The sequence below is a fragment of the Jaculus jaculus genome, chromosome 4, assembly GCF_020740685.1.
Source record: "Jaculus jaculus isolate mJacJac1 chromosome 4, mJacJac1.mat.Y.cur, whole genome shotgun sequence".
NCBI classification, from domain to species: domain Eukaryota; kingdom Metazoa; phylum Chordata; class Mammalia; order Rodentia; family Dipodidae; genus Jaculus; species Jaculus jaculus.
The window spans coordinates 9,218,521-9,245,107 of record NC_059105.1 but is presented as its reverse complement, the minus strand read 5'-3'; the positions used below and the strand labels follow the sequence as shown (position 1 = coordinate 9,245,107).

Here is a 26,587-nt window from a genome sequence, read left to right as displayed (position 1 = left end):
CTAAGGACCCATGTTCAACTCTCCAGATCCCATGTAAGCCAGACACACAAAGGTGAGGCAAGTGCAAGGTCACATATCCCCACTAGGTGGCACATGCATCTGGAGTTCAATTACAGTGGCTGAGACCCTGGTGTGCCGATTCAATCTCTCTCTCTCTAAATTTTTTTAAAAATGATTTAATTAAAAAAGCAAAACAAAACTGAGAAATTGACCAAAGTCCCACAGAAAATAAAGCCAGAAAGAACTAGGGTTCAAGCCTGTGACACCTTCACAAGCTCCACACATAACAAAAGGTAAGAAATACTAGTTTAATCCCAACATTGAACTGAAATTAGAGTGTGAATTAAAGTTACAATGCTGTAATTTTGTTCCCAATGGGAAGGCCACTCACTGGGCTTTTTGTTTGTTTGTTTGTTTGTTGTTCTGTAAGATAACGACACTGGACTATTGCATGATTTTATTTAAAGCTCTCTCAACCCAAACAGTCTAGAGTGTTTGTGCTATCTTTCCAAGCTTGGCACACAAATCAAAGGGCCCTCACTCTGGTTTCCAGAAGAAATATTTGCCATTAAAAGTTTGAGGTTGCTGGAGAGATGGCTTAGCAGTTAAGCACTTGCCTGTGAAGCCTAAGGACCCCAGTTCGAGGCTCGGTTCCCCAGGTCCCACGTTAGCCAGATGCACAAGGGGGCGCACGCGTCTGGAGTTCGTTTGCAGAGGCTGGAAGCCCTGGCGCGTCCATTCTCTCTCTCCCCCTCTATCTGTCTTTCTCTCTGTGTCTGTTGCTCTCAAAATAAATAAAAAATTTAAAAAAAAAAAAAGTTTGAGGTTCCCCTTAGAGTTGTCTTGGGGCAGGGGCTATTTTTTATTTTGTTTTAATTATTTTGCTCTTTGTTTTCAGGCCCGGGTTCTACCTCCTCCCCTCACAGCACTCTACTTTTCCAATGGACAGTTCCCACTCTGCATGTGGGGTCTTGGCAGAGGTTTGATTTCGAGAGACAACCTGTCTGTAGACACCGAGGGGCTTTTGTCGGTCTTCCCCTGGAACGTCAAGGGCTGGTGGCGGGCTGGCCCGGAGCCATGCACATGGAAGTTCCGGGAGCTTAGGGACACAAGACCCTGGGAATGATCTCGGCCGGAGTCCGGAGGTCCTTTGGACGGTGCAGCAGCCGTAGCTCTGGGGCAGTAAGAGCTGCGCTCTTGTAGGTATTAGCAGGCAGCAGCCTCCAGCCCCGCGTCACTGTGGGGTGAGCTCAGCTGTGGTGCTGCTGCTGAGGGCTCTGGAGCTGTCCTGGTCCCACCCCTAGTCCAGACTAGTTTTCCGGACTCATCAGTGGTATGTGCTATCTCATGTCTAGCCAGGAGCTTTTGCATCCCTTCCCCTCACCTATACTTCTCTTTCCTTCCTTTATCTTATTTTCTTTCCCTCAACTCTCATCTCCTACCCTCTCCCTGGCTCCTTAAAATAAGTACAGAGCAATGCTAGGGAACAAAAGTCAAATACTCTGGGAGCTTATCCTGTTGCCCATTAAAAGTATGATAAACAATCTGAGCCGAGCATTTAATACCAGCAGAGGTAGGAGGATCCCTGTGAGTTCTAGGCCACCCTGAGACTACATAGTTAATTCTGGGTAAGCCTGGACCAGAGTGAGACCCTACCTCAAAAAACCAAAAAAAAAAAAAAAAGCATGATAAGCGAGCCGGGTGTGGTGGTGCACGCCTTTAATCCCAACACTTGGGAGACAGATGTAGGGGGAGCACTGTGAGTTCAAGGCTCCCTTGAGACTACATAGTTAATTCCAGGTCAGCCTGGACCAGAGTGAGACCCTACCTCGAAAAAATAAAATAAAATAAAAATAAAGGTATCATAAACTTCTTATTCAACCTCCATCCGCATACTCCCTTCCTCAAGAGCTCTATCTTAAAACACAAGATCAGAATGTTTACAGACTACGAGAACAAAGCTAAACCTCATTGGTTTAATTTAGACCGAGATGCTTGAAATTGGGCACAGATGACAAGCAAAGACCAAGGGGAATTGTTATACTGAAGAAAATCCTAAATAAACCTTCAAGCGTCCCACACTCTGAGTTAAGGGAGAAACTTCACTCATTTTAGAAGTCACACAGCTGAGCAATACATTCTTACTGTCCCACGAGCTTTGCTGACATGTCTGGCATGTAATTATAACAGCTGCCTAGGTTACTTCACAGAAACCTGAAGGCGGATGTTGCTGAAAGCCCTGACTCCTCACCATGGACTCATAAGAGATGGGTGAGCACGTACGATGACAGGCTTGGCATCTCTGTCTTACGCTGCCTGTCCAGTTTGCTGTCTCAATCCCTAAGTCACTCCACTCAGCTTGGCATGTACACATGTCCATCCCTTGCAAAGGGTGAACCTGGCTGGTGGCCGGTGGGAGTCAGTCTGTCTTTCTGCTGCTTCACCTGGACTCCTGCAGAGGCTCAAGTGCACATCGTCCCTCAGCCCAGCCACAAGCCCAGGCCAGACCATGAAAACAAAATGCAAATGCAAGTTGTTGACGGTGACAGGAAGGATTCAACTGCCCATGGTTCAAATGCGTATAGTGCTTTAATAAGACTAGTAATGCCAACAGCAGGAGGAACTCAGCAGTTCCTAAGTTAAGCCACTGCCCATGAGCCAGCCAGATACAAGGCTAAAATGCTTGCACACATTTGAACCTAGACCATGGCCAATGGACAGTTTCCAAACAACCAAGTACAGGCCACCTCTCTGCTGAACAGAACAGTACTTTTTTTTTCTCTCTCTCCCTCCTCTCTCTCTTTCTCTCCCTCTCTCTTTCCCTCCCTCACTTCCCTTGTAATCAAGAAGACTCTATAGATTTGTTTCCACATGCCAAGTACTCCTGGTATCAGAAAATATTTTTTTCATTTATTCTTCTGAAACTAATCTTGCGAATTGCCTTCAAATTCAATTTGTACATCACACAAGAAAACCAGTCTCATGCAATCAACATCATTTTTACATAAAAAGGTTTCTGCCTAAGTCAATCATCTACCCTATTTGGCAGGCTTGACTTCAAAAGACTTCAGAATATCCAGGTGTCCACCAGAGGCTCGAACTCCAAATGTTTGGCAAGTGTTTCCAGTTTCAATCTTTTAACACCTGAGGGGACTTAACTGAGTCACTCATTTCCAGCGCCTCCGCAGCCTGGTGCTTTGTAGATGAACAAGCGAGGGCCCCATGGCAGCTGCCACCGAGCAGGAGGTCAGTAGTCCTCTGATGGTGAAGAGCCTAAAGTGGGACATTTCCTGAGGAATGTTCTCATGGTTTGGCCTGGGCCTTGTGACAAAGATGACGGACAATGGGAGCATGAGCGGCTGCAAGAGGCCAGGCTGGAGCTGGAGAAACCCAGACTGACTTCCAGGACGTGCAGAACTCCCAGTGTGCATGTGAATAAATGCCAAAGCCAAGCTCAGGTCTTCCAAAGCGAGGCGAGCAGTTCACCTGGAGCCTACGGTCGGCGCTTGAGCTCGCAAAGCACTCAGAAACCAGAGTTACACCGAGGGGCTGCCACGTCCAGCGCTGCACAGCCCCTGCGTGAGCCCGTGTCTTTCTCCTCCTGGCCCGGCCACACCAGCCAGGAAGCAAGTATGGAAAACAGGGGTTTTAGCTTGTGTTGGGAGGACTGAAATGGAGCCTGTTGTGGGCCTCTCCCTTCCCCAGCTACTTGCTTCCTAGAAGTTCACTGACTCTTGTCCGCAGTCCACTTTCACCTCGGTCCCTCTTGCACTCAGGGAAGGTGCTCCTCGGGCCGGCGTGCAGGAACAGACGAGACGATGAAGGAAGGCGTGAATGAACAGTCCTTTCACCTGCCCTGCATTTTACACTCTGGTTTTCTGAACTTGCCTGCCACCTGACTGATAAAGTCCTAATTAATTCCTATTTCTCAGTGCGTGAGGTATCTGGCACAAACATAATCTCAGCCTTTGCAAGCAGGAACTGAACTCTGAAGTTCTTTCAAGAGCTCCACCTTCCATCGCTCTTCAGGCACCTTCGCCACCGAGAAAGGGGCAAGTTCAGCGTCTGTCGTTTGTAATTGCCTTCATGCGATTTCTAGGATGGCTTGTTTGTCAAGTTAGGATAGAAGAATGAGAAGGAAGAGGAGACAAGGAGGCACAGGAAGAGGAAGAGAAAAGAGAGAGAGAAGGTGGAGACTACACCAAGCTAGCTTTCTCTGTATGAGCATATATTTTGCAACTTGAGGAGAAAATAATTTACTTTATAGGGTTTTAATGTTTGTTCTTTCTTTTCTTATTTTTTAATTTTTATTTATTTATTTAAGAGCGACAGAGAAAGAGACAGAGAGAGAGAGAGAGAGAGAGAGACTGGGCGCGCCAGGGCCTCCAGCCTCTGCAAACGAACTCCAGACGCGTGCACCCCCTTGTGCATCTGGCTAATGTGGGTCCTGGGGAATTGAGCCTCGAACCAGGCTCCCTCCCCAACTAACCCAGTCACGACATGGCCAGACGTTTGTGTCCTCGGTGACTCTAGATCCAATCAAGTTAGCAATTGAGAATGGCCACCTCCGTCACACAGCAGGGTGATAACCGAGAGCAGCTGTGTTCATGAGTATGAGTCCAAAAGCTAGAAAACTTTTCACCATGAAGAACTGACAAAAACCTGGGCATAGTGGCTCACATCTTTAATCCAGCCTTTGGGAAGCCAAGATAGGAGGATCACCACGAATTTCAGATCAGCCTGGGCTATAGACTGAGTTACACAGGTCAGCCCTAGCTAAAGTGAGATTCTGCCTCATTGGGAAAAAAAAAGAATTAGGACTGTCGAGAGGGCTTAGCAGTTAAGGTACTTGCCAGCAAAGCCAAAGGACCCAGGTTCAATTCCCCAGGACCCATGTTAGCCAGATGCACAAGATGGCGCATGCATCTAGACTTTGTTTGCAGCAGCTGAAGCCCCTGGTGCACCCATTCTCTCTCTCTCTCTGTGTCTGCCTATTCCTCTCTCTTTCTCTCAAATAAATTAATTAGTTAATTTTAAAAAGGAAGTGATAACTGTTTGAGAAGTATATTTAATCAGATTTAAATAATATGCAATGTATATATGCATCAAACATTATGATATCTTGTTAATATGTACAACTGTTACATTTTTATATGAACCAAATTTTATTTTCACTGCTTAAACTTTTGAGTTATATTTCCTTTACAAATAAGTTTTGTACCTATGTGTAAAAACAGAGCAAAAACCATATATCAAGATGGTGGGTTGAAGACTTCACTAAATAAGAAGATGAAGCAATTATGATGGCACCCGGAACTTGTCTTAAGAGTGAACAAGAAAAGAAAGATGAATTTTTGACATATAACTCTTTATGTACAACCTGATTTACAAAATAAGTTTTGTGAGACCTATTCGAAAACTTTAGTAGGTACATGCTTTCAAATACAATATTATCTATGACAATTCTGTAAACTATACTAGTTATAAAGTTTAATTCTGTTATGTCAATCTAGCATCCCAAATGAGGGAGAGGTACTGTGTTTAGGCTGTTCATTAGGACAAAGCCCTTACAGTAAGGTTGCAATGAAGCACTGTGTGTGTGTGTGTATCTGTATCTATTCAACCATTGTTACATTTTTGAGTATCAGTTTAACTAAATAAATGATAGATAAATAATGTGACCTATTCAACATTTCATCAGGCATTAAGGAGTTTGAAAGTAACGGTGTGTCGGGGTTTTCTGTTTCTTGACACAGGTAGACTCTAGATGCGGGCCCGGGATACTTTCCCATAGGCCCCATCAGCCATCACGTTCTTGGTGGCAAGATACCCACTTACGTGAGTTAACATAACACATAACCATGTGCTCACCCTGAGCATCCAGGCCACTTCTAGATGCTTGAACTGTTACAAAAGCGCTACAAAGTTCCTCCCTCATCATGCAGCTTTTCCATGTGTGAGAATTTTTTCCCCTTCAGATAATAACAAGAGGACAAAGAGTTGTGGAAAGGGCCAGACAGTCAATATTTTAGGCTTTGAGGGCCAGACTTGCTGTCTCTTTCTCCTCCTCTACCGCACCCCCTTCTCTTCCCTCTTTTAATTACCTTTAAAACATGTAAAGAATGCTCTTATCTTGTTGGCTGGCCGCATATACAGTCCACAGGGTGAACTTGGTCTATGGACATAGTTTGCTGACCTCTGAGTTACATTCTCAGCATTTCTGAGTTAGCTGGTGTGGTCATTTTAATGTTTCCACACATGTGAACATATTCTCCTGTAGAAACATGATCTTTACCCATTTCTGCTAATAATGACTGTGCTTTTTGGTTTTCATTTTTGTTCATTAACATTTGCTAAAAAATCATTATAAAAATAGTCCTATAAATTTTTTAAACATTCTAATCTTGAACTTGCATGCATTTTAAAATAGAGTCCATGGACCCATAGAAATAAAACCCTCCACTATGGTTCATTGCAGGTAATGTGGGAGGACAGGATTGGTGGATCACATAGGATGCCTGTCATGACAGATCTAAGCATGCTCAGGTTACAGGGTTCCAGGAATCACAACTGTCCTGTATGGCCATTCTAATCTGGGTGGAAATACATCCCATAACTTGGGAATTATGGCGAAGGACGGGGCCACTGTGGATCTAGAGTTATCTATGTTGTACAATGCTTGTCCCTTTGGTGTCTGGAGTGCTATTAGGCCCGTGCATGCTCCCATGTAACAAGGAAGTCACCCAGGCTGCCTACATCCCTGTGATCCCAAAAACAGTTGCTCCAAGGAGTCAGAAATGGAGCCCATAGAGATACCAGAGAAAAGATCCTCCCTGAGGAGCATTCCCAACCTACTTGCTATAAAGAAATCCCATCTTATACATATGACATGGTATTGATAGTAGTTCTCTACCAACAGATGTGGTCAAGTTCCAGGTCCTTGTTTGTTTGTTTAGCTCCACAAAGCTATGGTAGGCAGCACAAACCTTTCTCCCTATAATGTCGTTAGGATAGCTCTTCTCCCAGTCTCCAGATATATCCAGAGAGAAATCAACAACAGCAGCTGGTGCCTATGAAGCACCTCCAGGTTCCAGTTCATCTCCTGAGCTCAGACGAGGAAGCAGAGGCAGGGAGAAGTTACCTGTCCAGCAGCACACAGCTGGCAAAGTAGTGAGACAAACACTGATACTTCAGGCTAAGCCCCACTTTACTGATCAATTAAGGGGGTCTGCATGCTAATTGCTAGATGTTATGAAATGGAGTATGGAAAACAGTACACCTGAGATAGCTGGTGAGGTCCCTGGTGGCTTTGCTTCCCAGGGCTCAATTCTAGTAAGGCTCCAGACATGCTGCCCAGGACAGTGAGGAATCAAAACTCTGAATATGTACTGACATGTACAGTCAAATACATACATATCTATCTATATATACATACATACATACATACATATTATGCATAACTTCCAGTTACATATGCTAACATGGGCATTATAAAGATATCTTTTGAGTCAAAGAAACAAAGCCTAAAAAGTACTAATTTTAGGGCAGGAGAGATAGCTCAGTGGTTAAGTGTGCCTCCTTGGAAAGCACGAGGGCATAAGGTTGAAGGGGCCTGAGACTTCCTGAATTCAAACCTCTAGAGCTCATGCAAACACTTGCATATGACCGTACATGTCTGTAAACCCAATCCTCTGGGGAGCAGAGACCAGAGAATCCCTAGGGTTCATGAACAGCAATCTGCAGACTCAACGAGACTCCATAGTGACTGATGGAGTGGGACACCCCATGTTTTCCTTCGGCCATTACAAGTACAAGGGGCACCCCAGCCCAGCGCAGCACATACATGTGCATATACTCCACACACACACACACACACACCACATATATACACAAAAAGGAAAAGAAGTAAAGAAAGTGCTAATTTCAAACTCTCGCTGTGCGTCTTCACCCAGGCCATGGCAAATCTAGCTCTCACCACGCACTTGCAATAAAGCGGGAAGCCCTGATCCTCTCCCAGAGCATGCAGGCCACATCATCAACACACCTTCCCAGGTTTTCCCTCAAATCTCCTCTGGGCTCCCTGGCTACTTTCATTCATATACCACATTACTGAACAACAGTATCTGAATTGGGTTGGGAGACGGAGGCCTTCAAGGCCACTTTCAGTCTCAGTAATTCACTAAAAGTACTCACTAAACACTAAGGTGACTAAAGTCTTGGTTACAGTTTATTGCAGCAGAAGGATGGACATCAGAATCAGCACAGGGACAAGGTCTTAGAGAAACCATGTTCAAGGCTCCAGACTCCCACTATCAATGCCACCCTATGGGGATGTACACAGTATACCAGCAATGACATGAAACTCTGTGTTGCCAACCAGGAACACTCAGTCTGCTTTCCAGAAGGTTTACTGAGGGTCCCATGTGACTTCAGCTACACATGCTCCAGTCTGCAATGCAGAGCAACAAAGGGTGTTCACAATAAATCACATCATTAGAACAAACATAACTGGCCTTGCTGGTGCAGCAAAACACTCTTATCAGATAGAACATTCCAAGGGCTCAGGAGTTATGCCCCAAGAGCCAGCCAGTTCTGACAACTGGTTTTTATTTGTAATGTGTAGGCTAAGAGCTATCCAGATATATCAAGTTAACTCTCTCCTGTAAAGCTTGTCTTCAGAGAAAAGAAACATCTCCTTAAATGGTTCCATCACCAGTGCCAAGGGCTCAAGGGGATAATGGGTCCCTGACCATTAGTCAAGTGTGTGCAGAGTGATATGGTCAGTGAGAACCCCATGACCGTGGCCTATGCGTTCTTCCTTCCACCTGAAATGTGAAAGCATGGCACAGTTACACACCAAACATTAAACCCATCAGCTCACAGTATCTTCCCTGTGAAGGTCATAGTCTTAAAGAGGAGGCCCCTGTACTTACACATTGTCTTGCTTATTTGAGCCATGGTATCCTCTGCCCTCATAGTACCCAGTAAATTCCACCAGCAAAGGAGAAGGGCACAGAAGCAGTGGCTTCACAGGAGCTAGCATGGAGTTGAGTCCTGGGTAATGCCCAAGCTTTACCAGGTCTACAGTGAATTGTCACACCCATGGCTAAAAAGGACAAGATAGAATGGCCCATGCTGTGGGCCAATAACCAGAATTTGAGACAAGGGTGTGTTATTGTACTGAGGATCTGAATGGACATGCTAACAAAACCCCTTTTCTATGTCCAATAAGGACGTTTGTAAAGCTGGTAGTCATAACAAGGCAGAGCATCCCAACCTTTTCACATCATAATACTCATCGAAAAAAGAAGCCCTATTTGTGGCATGCTTCCTTTGAGTAAGAAAAAGACTTAATAGCTCAAGTCACTAGTAGTTGGGAAGTCCTAGTATGGGAAAGGCCCGGTGGAGAAAGAGAGAGCCTGGTATAATTCCCAATCTGTTTTATGTTTAGTTTCATTTCTCTAAATATTGATCTTGCACTATTATGTTTGGTAAAGCAGATGAGTGGAAACATAACCCCATAGGATAGTTCTTAAATGAAATATCTCATCATCACACGAATTCTTTATCACTAACTCTAATTTCCTACTGCTTATAATTAATTTTCTTTTGTAACTAAAACATAATTATCAAAAAGGGTTTAGAGGGCTGGAGAGACGGCTCAGCAGTGAGAAGTACGTGTGCAAGCATAAGGAGACCCTGGGAGCCTAAAGATCCAGGGAGGCCTGGGAGACTGCCCCGGGTTGTTCCCCGGGATCCATGTGCACAGCTGGCCATGGCCACACAAGTCTGTAACCACAGACCCACATGGGGAGCAGAGAGCTGAGAACTGCTGGAGCGAGCAAAAAAAAAAAAAAAAAAAAACAGCCGGCTCCAGGGTCAAGCAGAGGCTTTGGCTCAAATAAGAATGGGCAGATGGGGGCTGGAGAGATGGCTTAGTGGTTGAGCTCTTGCCTGTGAAGCCTAAGGACCCCGGTTCTAGGCTTGGTTCCCCAGGTCCCACGTTAACCAGATGCACAAGGGGGCGCACACGTCTGGAGTTCATTTGCAGAGGCTGGAAGCCCTGGTGCGCCCATTCTCTCTTTCTCCCTCTATCTGTCTTTCTCTCTGTGTCTGTTGCTCTCAAATTAATTAATTAATTAATTAATTAATTTTAAAAAAAAGAATGGGCAGATGGGCTGCAGAGATGGCTCAACAGTGGAAGGTGCTTCCTTGCAAAGCCTGATGGTCTGCTTTGATTGCCTAGTACCCAAGTAAAGCCAAATACGCAAAGTGATACATGTATCAGGAGTTTGTTTGCAGTGGCATTAGGCCCTCTCTCTCTTTTCCTCTCACTCTCTCTCTCTCTCTCTCTCTCTCTCTTTCCCCCCCCCCTCTCCATCTATACACTTGCAAATAAAAATGAATGGGCAGAAAACGGATGGAACACAACACCTAATGTTCTGTTCTGGCCACTGCAGGCTAGCAAAATGGTCTGGAGCAGTCAGCACATGGATCTTCATTTAACCCTAAGACTTCTTTTTACAGTTGTTTACTAAAATTACTAAAATTCTCGTTCTGCTACATTTCCATCTACAAGCAAGAACACACAAGGAATCAAAATAATGATATTTTTACATTTATCAAAATGAATGATCATGATCTCTTTTACATCTTCGGTCCTTTCTCCAATGCTCATTGATTGTAAATTTTAAAAAGGGAAGAAAACTACACTGCCTTGCTTGTCCTTTTGAGTAATAGCTCAGCTCCGTCTAGTGTGCAGTGCAATTGGAAGTCGATCATTCCCATGGCAACTGCCACTTTCAGCTATAGTCAAGCTTCCTTAAAAGGCATGTTCCCCTCTCTGTTTACAAATGTGTCTTCCTAGGTTTAATTTTCATATCCCTTGCATTTCCCCAGCTCTCCCAGGGCATCTACAGAGGAAGTCAACATGTTTTTGTAGCAGAGCACAAAAGGAAGATTGAGGAGAGAGAGAATTAGCATGTTGCTGTTGTCTTCTCCATGAGTCAGAACAACAAAACATCAAGAGGGAGACTCCACCCAATAAATGCTGCCCCTGCAACAACTGTGTCAAATTCATCATCTATGGGAATGACTACAAGTACAAAACGTGGTCATCTTTGAATAAACATGCGTTACTTTTTTGCTTTTGTGTTCATTTGTTTGTTTGGTTGGTTTTTCAAGGTAGTGTCTCACTCTAGCTCAGCCTGACCTGAAATTCACTATGTAGTCTCAGGATGACCTCAAACTCACAGCGATCCTCCTACTTCTGCCTCCCAAGTGCTGGGATTAAAGGCGTGCACCTCAACTGAAAGCCATCTCTTCAGGCCTCTTTTTTTGTTTTGTTTTAATATTTTTATTTCGCTTATTAGAGAGAGACAGAGAACGAGGCAGACAGAATGATGGAGACAGGATGACAATGGGGTGCCAGGGCCTCCTGTCACTGAAAATGAACTCCAGACACATGTGCCACTTTGTGCATCTGGCTTTACGTTGAGTACTTGAGATTTGAACCCAGGTCATCAGGCTTTGCCCACAACTGCCTTTAACCACACAGCAATCTCCCCAACCCATGAGTTACATTGTAAAGAGTCTTCCTCCTTGTATACCTACAAACCACCATGGAGTCTTCCATTTTGGGAGTAAGACTGACAGCTTTGCCATCAAAGCAAATGGCTTTGCATAAAAGTATTAAATTAAGGCTGACCTGGAAATGACATAGCTTGGCTCTTAGTCCCAACCCACTTGCTTCTTTCACAAGAAATATTATTTTTGAGTTATTGCTACTAAATGTTCTGTTTGTTTTGATCACTATTCTAGTAATATCCACAGCTGAGCAGCCACTGGGTTGAATTTAATCTTTCTGGTTTCACTCTACACTTAACAACATCAGAACCTGATATAGTGACCAAGCTGTAGACAAAAATAGAAAAAAATCTTCGACAACAACCTGTCATCTGTCACCTAAAATTTTGCGATCCTATCATGCTTTGGGAGTGTTCTAAAGTTATTCCTGAACTCAAGAAAACATACAAGCTAACGCCTACACCCATAGACCCTTTTGACCAAGTCTGAACAAGTCTAGTGGACTTATGATGGGAATGAAGACATGACTTGGACTTCTTCAGAGGTGCACCTGTTTAAGTGGGAAGTTTCCATTTTTTTAAAAATTTTTTATTTTTAATTTTGAGAGCGACAGACACAGAGAGAAAGACAGGTAGAGGGAGAGAGAGAGAATGGGCGCACCAGGGCTTCCAGCCTCTGCAAACGAACTCCAGACGCATGCGCCCCCTTGTGCATCTGGCTAACGTGGGACCTGGGGAACCGAGCCTCGAACTGGGGTCCTTAGGCTTCACAGGCAAGCGCTTAACCGCTAAGCCATCTCTCCAGCCCAGAAGTTTCCATTTTCCAGTCTGATAGCTACTACTAATTATTTGCAAGACATCAGTTAGTCATTTAGGAAATTCTTTAAAGCTGTATTACCTTCTTTTACATCACTGTCACCAACAACTTAATGCAGAAAATATTTGGGCTCAAGGTTTCAGTCAAACATGTCAGAAAAGCCTAGCAGAGTTCACACAGCTCGTCATGGCAGAGATGGAGCGGAGTTCACACAGTTCATCACAGCTTGTCATGTCAGGAACATGTGGTGAAGGCTCCTTGCCTCAGGATCAGCCAGGAGGCAGAAAGACCAGTGCCACAGGCCCTGCATTTCAGAGTTCTGACCCAATGCCATACTTCCTTCAGCTAGGTTTCACCTCCTAAATATTACTCCGACTCCCAAAGTATCCCCACCAGCTACAGAACAAAGGAAGATGTTTCGTTCACACTGTTAATAGTAGCCTGCTCTCCAAACATGTTTATAGCCACCATCTTCCAAAAGAGCAGTTGTTTGTTTTCCTGATAAAGAATACTACAGTTGTCTGTGATCTTGAAGTAAACTTGTCTTCACCGTTATGCTGATCCTTTTGAGTAAAGACCTGGCTTATTTCCTTCACTGCGTAAGGCAGGCTCTTTACAACCATAAACAACACAGGAGTTCAGTGGCTTCACACACCGGAAGTCTACGTCTATCATGCACATTATGTCAGCAATGGCTAATTTTTCATACTCTGTGGTGGCTTCAGTCATGTGTCCCCCATAAACTCATGTGTTCTGGATGTTTGGTCTGTAGCTGATGGCAATTTGGGAGGTGGAGCTTTGTTAGAGGAGGTGTGTTGTTGAGGGGTAGGCACTCGGTGGGGGGGGGGTGTTCTAAGCAGCTACCCCTTGCAGAGTTTGACTCACTCTCATGCTGCTGTTTTCCACCTGTGAAGTAGAGGCGATGCCCACACTCTGCTCATGCCATGCTTTCCCCTGCCAACATGAAGCTTCTCCTCTAGACTATGAACCAAAATGAATCCTTTCCTCCCATCAGCTGTTTTTGGTCGGATGCCTTGTCCCAACAGCGAGAAGGAATGACAACTCGCTTCTCACAGGGTTCTGCTTTGTCTGGAGCATGGTCTTTTCTTTCAGCATTAGCAGGGAAGACAGAGAACAGAGGGCCACGTACTGGAGCTTTATGAAACAGAATTTCCATGGAGAAAAGCATCTGTTTGACCTATATCCCACCCTCATAATTCTACCGTGAATTACTTTAGCTGCAAAGGAAGCTGGGAAAAATGTATTCCAGACTCGGACCCAAGCAAGAAGTGATTCGGTAATGGACATCTGGTCTCAATTCCATGTTCCAGCATTTGCTGACTTCACCTAGTAGTTTCTCAGCTCAGAGCCAGATGTGCAGGTTCCAGGAGTGGGGTTTTATCCCAGGCTTCCAGAGTCCAGGGGAACCCTACCAATGGTGGAAGGAGCTGACTCCCTTTCATAGATGCAGAGAGACATCACCACATGCAGCACCATAAGCAAGCACCTACAGCCAAAGTTCAGAGCTGCTGGACTCGGCTCTGCCCCAAACATACCTCAGGGCTGGACTCCAGGATCCTTCCCCATGACTCACCCACCAGCAGGGATCTCCCCGCCGGGAGCTCATGTTGTAGGGTCAGTTTTAATATGACACCCATGCCTGTGGGGGCGTACGCTTACACTGCCATGTTCAAACTACTGCAGCTCCCTTCACAGTTGGGTACAAACAAGGTTGAAATGATAAGCCTTAGCAAAAGGCCCAAAGTAATCAACAGACTTGGTTCCTCTCGACTATTATTCAGCTCCAGCAAAACGTGTCTGCTTCCTCTGTTCTCTCCTTCCCCTGAAACACATGAGATGCCATCTGCCAGACTCAGCAATGCGAACTTGGTAATTCAGTCTTGGCCCATATTCAGCAGCAGCTCTTTTTCTATTCCTGTAATGCATTAAACATGCATGCAGTGCACTTCATGTGTGACCTTTAGCTGGGTGAAAGCACGCTGAGTGCCGTTAGCTTCTGCATCATATGAGGAAGCCTGCTTATCAAATGCTTGCATGAGGTAGCAACACCTTTGATGAAGACAAGGTTCAATTACACAAATGATTAGTGCTGAGACCTGATCAGAGTGCAAGTGTGAACCTCACGTTCTTCACTGTGTTGCACAGGAGTGACTGGTTTGACAGCTCACCCCGTGAGCACACTCCCACAGCCCGTGGCCTTCAAAGAGTCTCTCGCCAGTGGTAGTCAGGACCCGCATGATGGGCCCCAAGTCCTATAACAATGTTTGAGCTAAACAGAGTTTACGTTGTTTTGGGGCTCAAAACATCCCACCCTGTATGCTGTGGCCTACTTGCTTGTTTTCAGAGACTGACTATTGAAAACCATAGAAGAGTACTGTCAGCTGTCTGGGGGACATCCAAGAAGAAGGACTGGAGTCAAGGTATGTAATGAATCAAAGTACTTTATTAATCTGCCCAAATCTTGGAGTGGTGCTACAGCATTGGAAGTTGGGGAAGAAGCCCCAGTTGGGAGGCCGTGGTGTGCCCATTCTCTCTCTCTCTCCCCTCTGTCAAATACATAAATATAAACAAAATATTTTTAAAAGCTGGGTTTTTTTTTCATTTTTTAATATATTTTTATTTATTTGAGAGAGGGAAAGAGACAGACAGGCAGAGAGAGAGAATGGGCACACCAGGGCTTCCAGCCACTGCAAACGAACTCCAGATTGTATGCGCCCCCTTGTGCATCTGGCTTATGTGGGTCCTGGGGAATTGAACCGAGGTCCTTTGGCTTCGCAGGCAAGCACCTTTATAGCTAAGTCGTTTCTCCAGCCCAGGCTTTTCATTTATTTATTTATTTATTTATTTGAGAGCAACAGGTAGACACAGAGAGAGGCAGATAGATAGAAAATGAGCACACCAGGGCCTCCAGCTACTGCAAACAAACTCCAGATGCATGTGCCCCCTTGAGCATCTGGCTTACATGGGTCCTGGGGAGTCAAGCCCTGAACCGGGGTGCTTAGACTTCATAGGCAAGTAACTGCTAAGCCATCTTCCAGCCTGGCTTTTCATTTTTTAATTAAAAAAATGAAAGACTGATTGCTTCACTAACTACTAGTAAAGAAATCATATTAGCAAAATGTGAGGGAATGATACAATGGTAGAAGCAATAGCAATAAATACTCTTCCCAATGTACCTACCATCATCCACCTATGAAGTAGCAACAACAATGCAAATAACAACAATAACAAAACAATAAACAACCTCATTAAAGGGACTTACTAGGAACCAATGGTAGAAATTTCAAGCACCAAATGTGTGTGTGTGTGTGTGTTTGTATGTGTGTATACAATAAAACATACAAGTTCATCAGTAAATTTTATAAACATTTTATTTAGAAGTTTTATACAAATTGAATATTGTTTTTCACTTTACTTGGTACTTTTGTTATAATTATATAAATAAAACACAGTGATTATTTTCACTAAGTCTCCTGTGAGAGGTTACCAAAAATCCCTTGAATTAATCCCAGTGTACCTTCATAAATATGATCATTTTCTGTGTATGACATTGACAGGAAGTCTGAGAATTCCTATGCAAGCTATACAGTGTCAAATATGGAATTATCTAAAATATATGTATTGCATCTAACTTTGGGTGAGAGACACCTTCATTATAAAAATAGTAGAAAGGAATTAGAGAAATTGTGATGGATTATCATGAAGTCTACTTTTACAAAATTGTTTTCAAGATAAGAGTTCTACAATATATATGGCATATATATATATACATATATTATATTCTACCATATAAATATATATTTAAAGTTAAAGCACAAAACTAAAAAGTACTTAAACAAAATTGATGAAAACCATCAATCTGCTGCCATAATTCCATCACCAATTTGAAGACAAAAGAGACATTAAAAACCCAGTGATGACTTCATATACTAATGTGAATTATTTCCCTTAAATAAATGGTTATCAGGAACTGGCCAATGTATCCATCTGTTCTCCGGCTCTCGTCTTGCCATTTTCCCTGAAATCTGTCTGATCCATCATATTCCCTAAGGGTCTATCACCTGGAATCCCCCAGAGGACTCGACACTCCCACATGACACCAATCCCAGACACTGGCACTGGAACTGTACATGTGACTCTTCAGACCCAGACCCCAAGAACAGACACCCCATGCCATTTCCTCGACTATGTCCAAGCACATGAGCAACTGGTTATGTTGTACAGCTTTCAGTTTGGAAGCATGAAGGGGACATATTCACAATAACAGTAGTTAGCAGCCAGTGTGTGCAAAGGAATAAGATCACCTCCCACATAGGATACAATGGTAATAAATGCCCTAAGTAAGGTAGTCTCAAATATTAAGTTTAAATGAAAAAAATTGAAATAAAATTCCTCAAGCAATTAAGAGTGCTTGGAAAAAGGAAATTTTAAAAAATAAAATATAAATCATTCTTAATGCTATTGTGAGTTATTCCTAACATAGCACTTTTGTGATGAGGTGTCATAGACATTTTATTTCTAGATCACCTGAAATCGTAATAAATATATAGTTTGTAGAAAACAATCTTATTGAAATGTCCCTTATATTAAATTAAAAGGTAAAATTAAAAGCTCAACCTAGCAGCTTTTAATTCATCAAAATCACTTAATAATTTCTACCCTATCTTTGGTTATTTTCCTTAACCACAATCCTTAAAAAAAAAAAAGAAAATTCAGGACAATAAGACAGATACATTGTATCTAGTCTGAAATTACAGTACTATTAAGGATATTAAAATACCTAGCATCATGTATGAACTCTGAACTTGTTACATAAATTTGAATTCATTTACATCTTTAAAAACTGAACATTTAGGAAAGGCATTAGTGATATAAGATATACTTCACATTCAAAATTGTTGGTTATCACAAAGCAGTTTCCAGCCTGTAAGTATATCAAATGGCAACAACAAAAAAAAAAAAATTGCAAATAATTTTTTTAATTAGCTTAAAGGTCTAAGGAATTAAAATACTGCAAACAACTGATCAGTCTGTTAGTTATGCAGCCATTATTCCAAGCAACTGAACCCACAAAAAGTACCCAGATGCAGTGTAATACAGGCATGTAGAAATTATAAATATCTCGTCCTAAACAACTTGCATTCTTTCTAGTTCATAACGAATCCCTTTATGTTGTTTTTGGCATGGTGCCAGAGGCTCTGTGGAGATTGGATGTAAGGCGTTGCTGATTCGGAGGTTCACAACACGTAGCCCTTGGAGTTTTCAAGTAGATGAACTGTTAAAATGTAGGCTTGCTCATGTACTCTTCCATTGTCTGAAAGAGAAAAGAATGACAGAACAATTTTCCCTTTAAACCACAACCTTCAGCATACTGTGAGTTTGTTTTCATGCCTTGTTTTTTTCAGCTGTTTAAAAACTTGGTTTCAAAGGACTATATAGATATAAATATTTGCATTCCAATCAGTGGTATTTCAAGGGCATCATTTATATACTCCACCACATGGATGAAACTGCCTAACTCTCAACTGACAAAAGGCTAAGATTGATCAGAAAGTATTAGACAAGAGAAATGTTTCAAGAACGGTTGTCAAGATGCCCCTATTGAGGACTGGAGAAAAGGTTCAACAGTTTAAGGTACTTGCTTGTGACGCCTAAGGACATAGGTTCGATTCCCCAGCACCCACATAAGCCAGATAGATGCACAAGGGGCACATGCATCTGGAGCTCATTTGCTAGAGGCCCTAGCACATCCATTCTCTCTCTTCTCTCTCAGCCTCTTTCTCACTCTCTCTCTCTCTCTGTCTCTGTCCCTCTCTAAAATGAATGAATGAATGAATGAATGAATGAATAAAAGATAATACTACTGCTACTACTACTAATAATATGTCCCTGTTGATTTACAGTATTGTGTGTCTGCTAAAATGACCTTGAGGATCGTCAGCTCATTGTCCTGACCTAGAGTTCGCCTAGGCACGTGTGCTAGGGAATTATGGGGTGTGCATGTGCGTGTAACATGCGTACTGCTTCCTATACCGTGTAGAACATCTTTCTTACACTCACTGCCAAGACAGTGCAGATAAACACACCATGGCTAAGAAGAACTTCTGCCATGTGTTTTGAAAAGGCTTTCTTCCAAAGATTCTCTGTCTTTATCCGACTCACCAGTTACCAAGTTTGCTAACAAGCCTCAGAGCCGCAATTCTTTGCCAGCCCTAGCTTGCTAGTGCTTGAGCAGTCTCGCAATGACTGGTAGGATTCCACAGTGGCATGGCAAACCCTATGCCACACAAGGTGGGTAGGCTTTCTCTTACATTCCCTGCCACTACACCCATACCCATGTGTATAACTCCCTGGAGCCAGGCGAAATCAATGAGAGCCAGGGGAGGGGAGGGACAGCAAGATATCCTTAAGCAACAACCCAAGACACCCCACCATGCCAGCTGGTCTAGCAATGCTTGGTTTGTTGGTGAGTATTCACCCCAGCATGTCGACTCCTTTGAGGCTTCAGGCAGGAGACATTGACAGCTTGGATCAGAGATCAAGACCACTGGTCAAGAAGATTGCGTGGAGAATGTCAGGTTTCTGACTGTTTCCACCTGGCCCTCTTGAGACTCTCCGTACACCTCTGTGACTCGGTCACCCACACTTTCTTTAACGCTTGTCCACCTCGTGAAGGAGCATGTCCAAGAGAGGCCATACCTGTGAGACCTCCACCCTGGGTCTCCTCCCGAAGATGCCACCCTCGTCTTCTAACTTAGCTGGGAGATCACTACTGGCCAGCGCTCTGTGTGGGTATAACAGAGCCTAGATTTCATGGAAAAGGAAATGCAAAGTCCCAATATAAAATTATGTCTAGGGACTGAAGAGATGGGTCAGTGGCTAAAGGTGCTTACTTACAAAGCCTGACGGCCTGGAGTTTGACTGTCCAGTACACAAGTAAAGCTTACAGTAGCAGGAGGTTCTGGTGTGCCCATGGGCCCATACTCCCTCTCTCTGCCTGACTTCTTTTCTCTCTCTCCCTCTCTCAAACAAATAATTAAAATATTTTAAATTATGTCCAAAGTTTCTTTAGACTGAACAAAGAGATGATGAAATCACATTGCCAATACTTAAAAAGATGACAAATACCATAACATCTACAATGTCATGCGTGGTGGTTTGATTCAGGTGTCCCCCATAAACTTAGGTGTTCTGAATGCTAGGTCCCCAGCTGATGACAACTGGAAATTAATGCCTCCTGAAGGGAGTGTATTGCTGGGGGCAGGCTTATGGGTATTATAGCCAGCTTCCCCATGCCAGTGTTTGGCACACTCTCCTGTTGCTATTGTCTACCTGATGTTGGCCAGGGGGTGATATCCACCCTCTGTTCATCCTATCGTTTTTGCCTACCATCATGGAGCTTCCCCTCGAGTCTGTAGTCCAGAATAAATCCCTTTTTGCCCAAAAGCTGCTCTTGGTCGGGTGATTTCTGCCAGCAATGCAGACCTGACTGTACCAGCGTGTTATTCTCACTGATCTCTTGACACTCTTCCACATTTCCCTAGATGCACTATGTGACTACATTGTCTTACTTTTGCAAAACTGTCTAGAACACATTGACTGTATGACCACAATCCTGAAGAAGCGGGAGCCAGTTTGGACCATGAAGTGGACACTTCACAGGTTTGTGGTTCATGGCCCCTGGTCATCAGCGCTGCATACGGCACGAGGCGACTCGGCTGAGCCAGGCTGTTCAAGGTGCACAAGGCAGCGAAGTGAGAGTCTGTGTCTCCTTGAACTGAATGGGTTGGATAAGACTTAAAACTAGTTGTACAGGCATTTCTGCCATTGGCTTTGCCAGAGAAGGGCTGGAGTGTGTATGTTGAGACCCCTCTGGTTAGTCTACCACTGTGGGGTTGCTCATGCCACCTACACTGTACAATACACAACTTTCTGTTTTATCAGGTCTGGGCTTATGCTTTGAAGGGTGAAAGTGCTGGAGTGTACCAAGCACCCACAATATATGTGAGACAGCCTACTGATTGAACTCTCTCTCTTGATAAGCTCTTTAGTCTACGAAATCATCCAGTGATGGCTGTCCCCTACTGGTGATCCTCGGAATTACAACCTCTACTGTCAGTATCTTTCCCTCTGTAACAACTTTGTCATCAGTTACTGCCTCCCAAATAAGTCATCCCCAACCAATTAAACTGTTTATTTTTTCTCTCATATTGCTATGAACATCTAGCCTCAGGACACTCAGGACAAGCTCTGAGCATCTGAGGAATTTCTTCTTACGAAATATGTGAAAAGATAGGGTGTTTTGTAGAGGCAAGACCCAAAGACTACTTAAAAATGTCCAGTTGTTCTCAAAGTAAAGGCAATGTCACAAAGGCCTTTCTTAGCTTCACGAACGCCAAATATATGTTCAGGTCCAAAGCATGGGAAATAAGGCAAGTTTTGTTTTGTTTTCCTTTCTCCAATTTTACCATTTTCTTCTCCATGTTCTGAATCAGACCTGGTATACAAAGTCCTTTTCCCACAGCTTCCCCAGATGTTCACTGACTTCCCCGAGGCAAGTACCAGAGCCCACAAGGAAACGGGCAGCTGGTCAGTCAAGAGCAATTTAAGGACAGCCACAACATTGCCTGCTCTCTGGGGCACAGGGCTAGCTGAGGCCACCAGCCCGCAGTGTCCCCTCAGTCACCAGCAGCATGAACTGCCAATGTGTGCTTCACTGTGACAAGGTTCGCTCTTGCAACACCCACTTCCCCTGTTTAAATGGGACTAGAAGCAGATTTACACAAAGCTTAAAGCTCTTTCCCACAGCTAGAGGATGGTCCCAACTCAGAAAGCTTTAGTTACTGAAGTGCCAAAGACCCATGGAAGTCTGCTTATCCTCCAAGGAGATTCCACATTTAAGACCCTGTGGACAACATTAAGGACAACCCCCACCTCCTCCTTCTACCTCTCCATCAGCAGCATATCTTAAGAAACACTGTTCTGTGGAATTTCTCCACCATTGATTTCTCTAGAGCCTTGTAAAGCCCTTCCGATGGCATCCAGAAGGAGGCAAGGGAACATTAGAGTTGATATGCAGATTTCTATGGGGGGCAGAACATTCTGTAGTAAGGACGCACTGGCCTCCTAACTGGAACCCACCCATCGCTTGCTGCACATCCACTCACCTGAGGACGGAGTCCCTCCATGGTCGGGAGTAAGTAATCAGCGTAAAGTGCCAAGACAGTTGCTGGGGAATCATGCCTAAGGTCTTAGTAACTTAATCAGCCTCTTAATTCCAAATAGCGGGAAGAATGGCGTTAGCACCAATTTTAAAAAAGTACTGTATAAGTCTTGCAATCCTCTTGACTCTTGACCTGCTGTTATGAAAACAGGAAGATGGAAAGACCCGCTGAGGCCAGGTGTGGAACACGCCTGTTATCCCAGCACTCGGGAGGCAGAGGCAGGAGGATCATGAGTGTGAAGCTAAGTCTGGACTGCAAAGTGAGACCCTGTTTCCAGAAAACGAGGAGGGAGTAAGGAAAGAAGAAGATGGGGAGAGAAAGGGGTCACGGCCACACACCCAGGCACGTGCCTGAGCTAGGGCTGCTCCACCTCGTTTTGGAGGGCAAAGGCCAGTGGAGTGATGTGTTCTTATTCACAGAATCCCTGGGAGAACTGAAGGGGAGAACTTCACGTAGCTTAAGCTCCCCTGTTAGATATGATGCGAATCTGGGCTGCTTCTAAAGGGAAGTCTCAGGATGCTTAGGCAGTAATCAAGGATTCAGGGAAGGCACTAAATGGGGTGCTCCAGGGCTCACTTATACTCCAGGAAGCATGCCACGGTGTTCCCAATTTATCTGAGCAAACAACGGAAGCACACACACCTACAGCCTTCCCAGAGGACGGAAGAAATTTTAATTAAAATGATAAATGCTGCCTTCAATAATAAAGCTTGAATATTACTTGCAAGTGAAATAAGTGTACTGCCCTCCTTCCTTCCCAGGGCAGCACAGGTATTTTAATGAATGTCTTTTCATACATCTCATAAAACATTTTTGAGAGCAAGGGATTCTCTCAAAAGCTCAGCCAAACAGGACAGGCAGACTCAGGAATCCAACTGCTTTGGGTTCAAATCTCTGTTCCATATTTACTTACTGTGAAAATGAACAGATCATTTCACCTCTTAATGTCTCAAGTTTACCCACTATAAAATGGGATGACACCCTTCTTCTCAGAGTGGCTAAAAGAGTTAAATAAGCTAGTACATGCCAGTGGCTAAGGAACTGTACCCAGCCCAAACCGTGGGTGCAGTACTCAAGGTGTTGGCTAACAGCATCATTAACAGTATTCTCATCATCTCCCTGGCGGCACAGGGCACCATACTGACCTCCTGCAGCATGTCAGAGTCCTCAATGGCTTTGACAGCAGATTTCTTGGATGTTTCCTGAATTTCTCCACCTATGATAAACTCGTCCAGGATAAAGTATGCCTTTTCAAAATTAAAGATAATATCCAGCTCGCAGACCTGGTAGGGCAAAAAATAAATGCTTTAATAAGCCCGAAGCCAAAACAGGCACCACTGTCTCTAGCTTTTCCCATAATGGTGCTCAAGTAGCATGCCAAAGATAGAAACACCAGATGGCATTTTAAGGACAGGGAAAAAAAAAAGTGGGAGTTGGGAACCCTGGGCCTTCAGTAAAAATAGAATCAAATCCTAGTAAAGCAGAGCATTTATTTAGATATTAATGTTTTCTGTTGCAATAGGAAATTTGAGACACAGCAGAACAGTGAGGGCTTCTGTGTTCATCTGCCCCCTGCCCACACCTTGCCCACCACACTTGACCATGTTTTTCAGATGGAAAGGCTGAGGATTAATTCTCCTACACTAGGGTCTAAGGATTTTGGCACTTAAGCCAGTGAGTCTCAAACTTTGAGAATATCAAACTCACCTGGAAGGCTCCTTAAAACACTCCCTGGAGGGTTCTCAGAGGAAGAAACACAAGTGGAAAACACACATTTAAGAAAATGTTCATCAACCCTAATCATCAGGTAAGTGCAAATTAAAACAACTATGAGATTCTGCCTTGCCCCAGTAAGGATAGCAAACATTAATAAATCTAATGACAACAAATGCTGGCAAGGTTGTGGAGAAATAGGAACCCTCACTCACTGTTGGTGGGAATGCAAGCTGGTACAACCATTATGGAAAGCAATATGGAGACTCCAAAAAGGATAACTATAGAGGTACCAACAGACCCAGTTATTCCCTTATTTACTTACTGGGCATTTACCCTAAAAGCTCCAAACCTCAGCTCAGAGAGATTTGCTCAACCATGTTTACAGCTGCTCAACATAATAGCTGAGCTGGAATCAACCCAGATGTCATCATTAGACAAGTGGATAACAAGTGGATGTGGTATATCTACATGTTGGAATTCTAAACAGCAGTAAGGAAAAATGACACAATGAAATTTGAAGAAAAATGGTCAAACTTGGAACAGATCATTCTCAGCAAACTCACCCAATCACAGAAAGACAATCGTCACATGGTCTCACTCATCTGTGGCTCCTAACCTACCATCTGCCCGTGATGATGACATACCTAATAAACATCTCAAGGACTGGACAATAGGGATGGTGGGGTGAAGGGGATGGTTGGGGGGGGGGGACAAAAAGCTGCACCCAAATGGAAACAGTACCATAAAATCCTACATCCTGAAAGACATGCTAAGAAAGTCAAACCTTCATCTGGTACTCACAGAGAATACCTGAATCACAGAGGCCTGGACAGAGACTATTCTTAATCTTCTCCTGTTTCTCTATCTCTCTTTTCTCTCTTTCTCTTTTATATTACCTATATTTTCTTCCTTCTCCCTTGGCACTGACCTGTAACTCCCAGTACCAGCATGTGGGTAACATTCACAATGAGCTATTGATCAAAGAGACCAACAAGGTTTCCCAAAAGAAGACAGAATTCTGTCAGAATACTTGATGACCCACCAAAGGTTATGGGTAAGACTGTACTGCCGAAAATACCATATGCTGTTGGGATGGAACATGCAGCAACCTGGCTGGAAACTGGAAGAGTGTCAATCCCCAGATAGTCAGCTTGCCTATTGCCAGAAGGTGCTACAGGAGCAATGGGGGGGAAATGACTAACATCTGTCTAAGCAACTCATGGTCTAAGCTACTCAACAACAATCATCCTGATATGATGCTCACACAGTGCAATAGTGGCACACAGCCATGGTGGGTAACCACCTGCTCTTGATTTGGCTGACAGATCCACTCAGTGGAACGGAACCCATACCTGGAACAGGGAAACAAGTAAGAACCATATCCAAAAACAAGCCTGCTCTCCAATATTTGCTCCCACTAATAGTAGACTACAAGAGGTCCTACACCTATTAAATTCTCTCTAAAACAAGAATGGGTATCCATATGTCTTCCACTGACCTCACCCTCCATTGGAGAATTTGCTTCTCTTTTTCAGATGGACATAGAACCTGAGGAGAGAATCAGTCCATTGCACCCCTCCTGGGCACCACAGAGTGAGTGGGGAAATGAGCAAGAGCTGCATTCTCGGTGAACCTGGTACCAGAACAAGGGTGAAAGAGACACAGAGAACACTCCTACTAAATTAGATATCCAGTGACACAGAGACTCTCAAGACCTCCTGTCACTGAAATGGACCTAAAATGAAGCCAACATGGCTCAGAGAAATTCGTGGAAGAGGTGGTGGAAAGACTGTTAGAGCCATAAGTTGGGCCATTATGTACAGAGACATTGCCTCTCCCCCATAACTGATGGCTACCCCACAATGCAGCACCCACAACCCTCATGGGGGGATGACAGGGAGAAGGCTAACAATGGTACCATAATGGCTGTATACACACATTGTGTGTGTGTGTGTGTGTGTGTGTGTATGTGTGTGTGTGTGTATTATGAAAAAGGAAAAAAAACAGGCTAATACAAATCTTATCATTTTTCTATAACTAAATTGAACAAAAATATATTACTTTCAGATAATCAAACAACATAATCTGTAAAACTGTCTTGCAAACCTATTCACTTTTCCCAGATGAGACTGCCTTGTACATGGTGGGTTTTGTAAATATTGCTGATTCCAATTAAATTCAATGTTGTAGGGGAAAGCATATATCAGATTGGGTTCTATATCCAAACTACCTCTTTTATGTGTATATGTGTGTGCACATGCCCATGTGTTTGTGTGTGTCTATGTGTGGTATAGGCCAGAGGAGAACTTCATGAGTTCTATGTCAAAAATTCCATGTACTTTTCTTTTTTTGAGACAGAGACTCCTACTGGCCGGAGGCTCACTAATCAGGCCACACTGGCTGGGCGTGTGCTCCGGATGCACCTGTCTCCACCTCCCACCACTGCGATCACAAACATCATCTCCACCTAGTTTGTTGTTTTTGTTTTTTTTAACAATGAAGCAGGATTTTATGCACTTTGAGAAATTCAGAGCACTGCTTGCTTGAGTCAAGAGGAAAACCATACATATCTATCCTGTTGTATTTACATCTTTTTTTAAAATTTAATTTAATTTTTTATCTTTTCACAATTTTTATTAACATTTTCCATGATTATAAAAAATATCCCATGGTTAATACCCTCCCTCCCCCCCCCACACTTTCTCCTTTGAAATTCCATTCTCCATCATATCCCCTCCCCTTCTCAATCATTCTACTTACATATATACAATATCAACCTATTAAGTAGTACCCTCCTCCTTCCTTTCTCTTCCCTTTATATCTCCTTTTTAACTTGCTGGCCTCTGCTACTGAGTATTTTCCTTCTCACGCAGAATCCACCTAGTTTCTATATGTGGGTTCTGGGGACAGAACTCGGCTCTACGTGCTTGTGAGGCAGACACTGTACTGACAGAGCCCCATCCTCAAACTGTCTCGTAAACACTCCCCTTCCTTTAATATCTTGCTGTGTGAAAAATAAAGCGACATGAAGTTCAAAAAACAAACTCCCTGGAACTCCCAATTCCAGGGCTTCTGGGTCAACCCATCAGATTCTCATACGATGCTGAAGCCTCTGTCCAGGGGAAGGAGTCACAGAACAACGCAGGGTGTGCTAGATCTTGGTCTGTGTGCAGTCAGTAACGAGGTCACCCCCATCATCCAAATATAGCCCTTTTGCAATGCCT

At 43.7% G+C, this 26,587-nt stretch overlaps 1 protein-coding gene across 4 annotated transcripts in view; it reads right to left on the bottom strand.

Annotated features, from left to right (window-relative positions):
- Positions 1 to 17,123: 17,123 nt before the first annotated feature.
- The window catches only part of Ap1s3 (adaptor related protein complex 1 subunit sigma 3), a 72,504-nt gene continuing 63,040 nt past the window's right edge, over positions 17,124 to 26,587 (bottom strand). Inside the window, exons 4-6 of one of the 4 annotated variants that reach the window (XR_006636814.1) lie at positions 22,793 to 22,930; positions 21,591 to 21,779; positions 17,124 to 17,737 (exon numbers count right to left, since the gene is read on the bottom strand). Coding sequence is in view for 1 of the 4 variants with exons in the window: in XM_045147854.1 (XP_045003789.1) it covers positions 17,702 to 17,737; positions 22,793 to 22,930 (174 nt within the window). In the remaining 3 variants the exon portion in view is untranslated. Of the gene's footprint in view, positions 17,738 to 21,590; positions 21,783 to 22,792; positions 22,931 to 26,587 lie in introns of all 4 variants that reach the window. The other 3 variants (XR_006636813.1, XR_006636815.1, XM_045147854.1) reach the window with 3 other exon arrangements.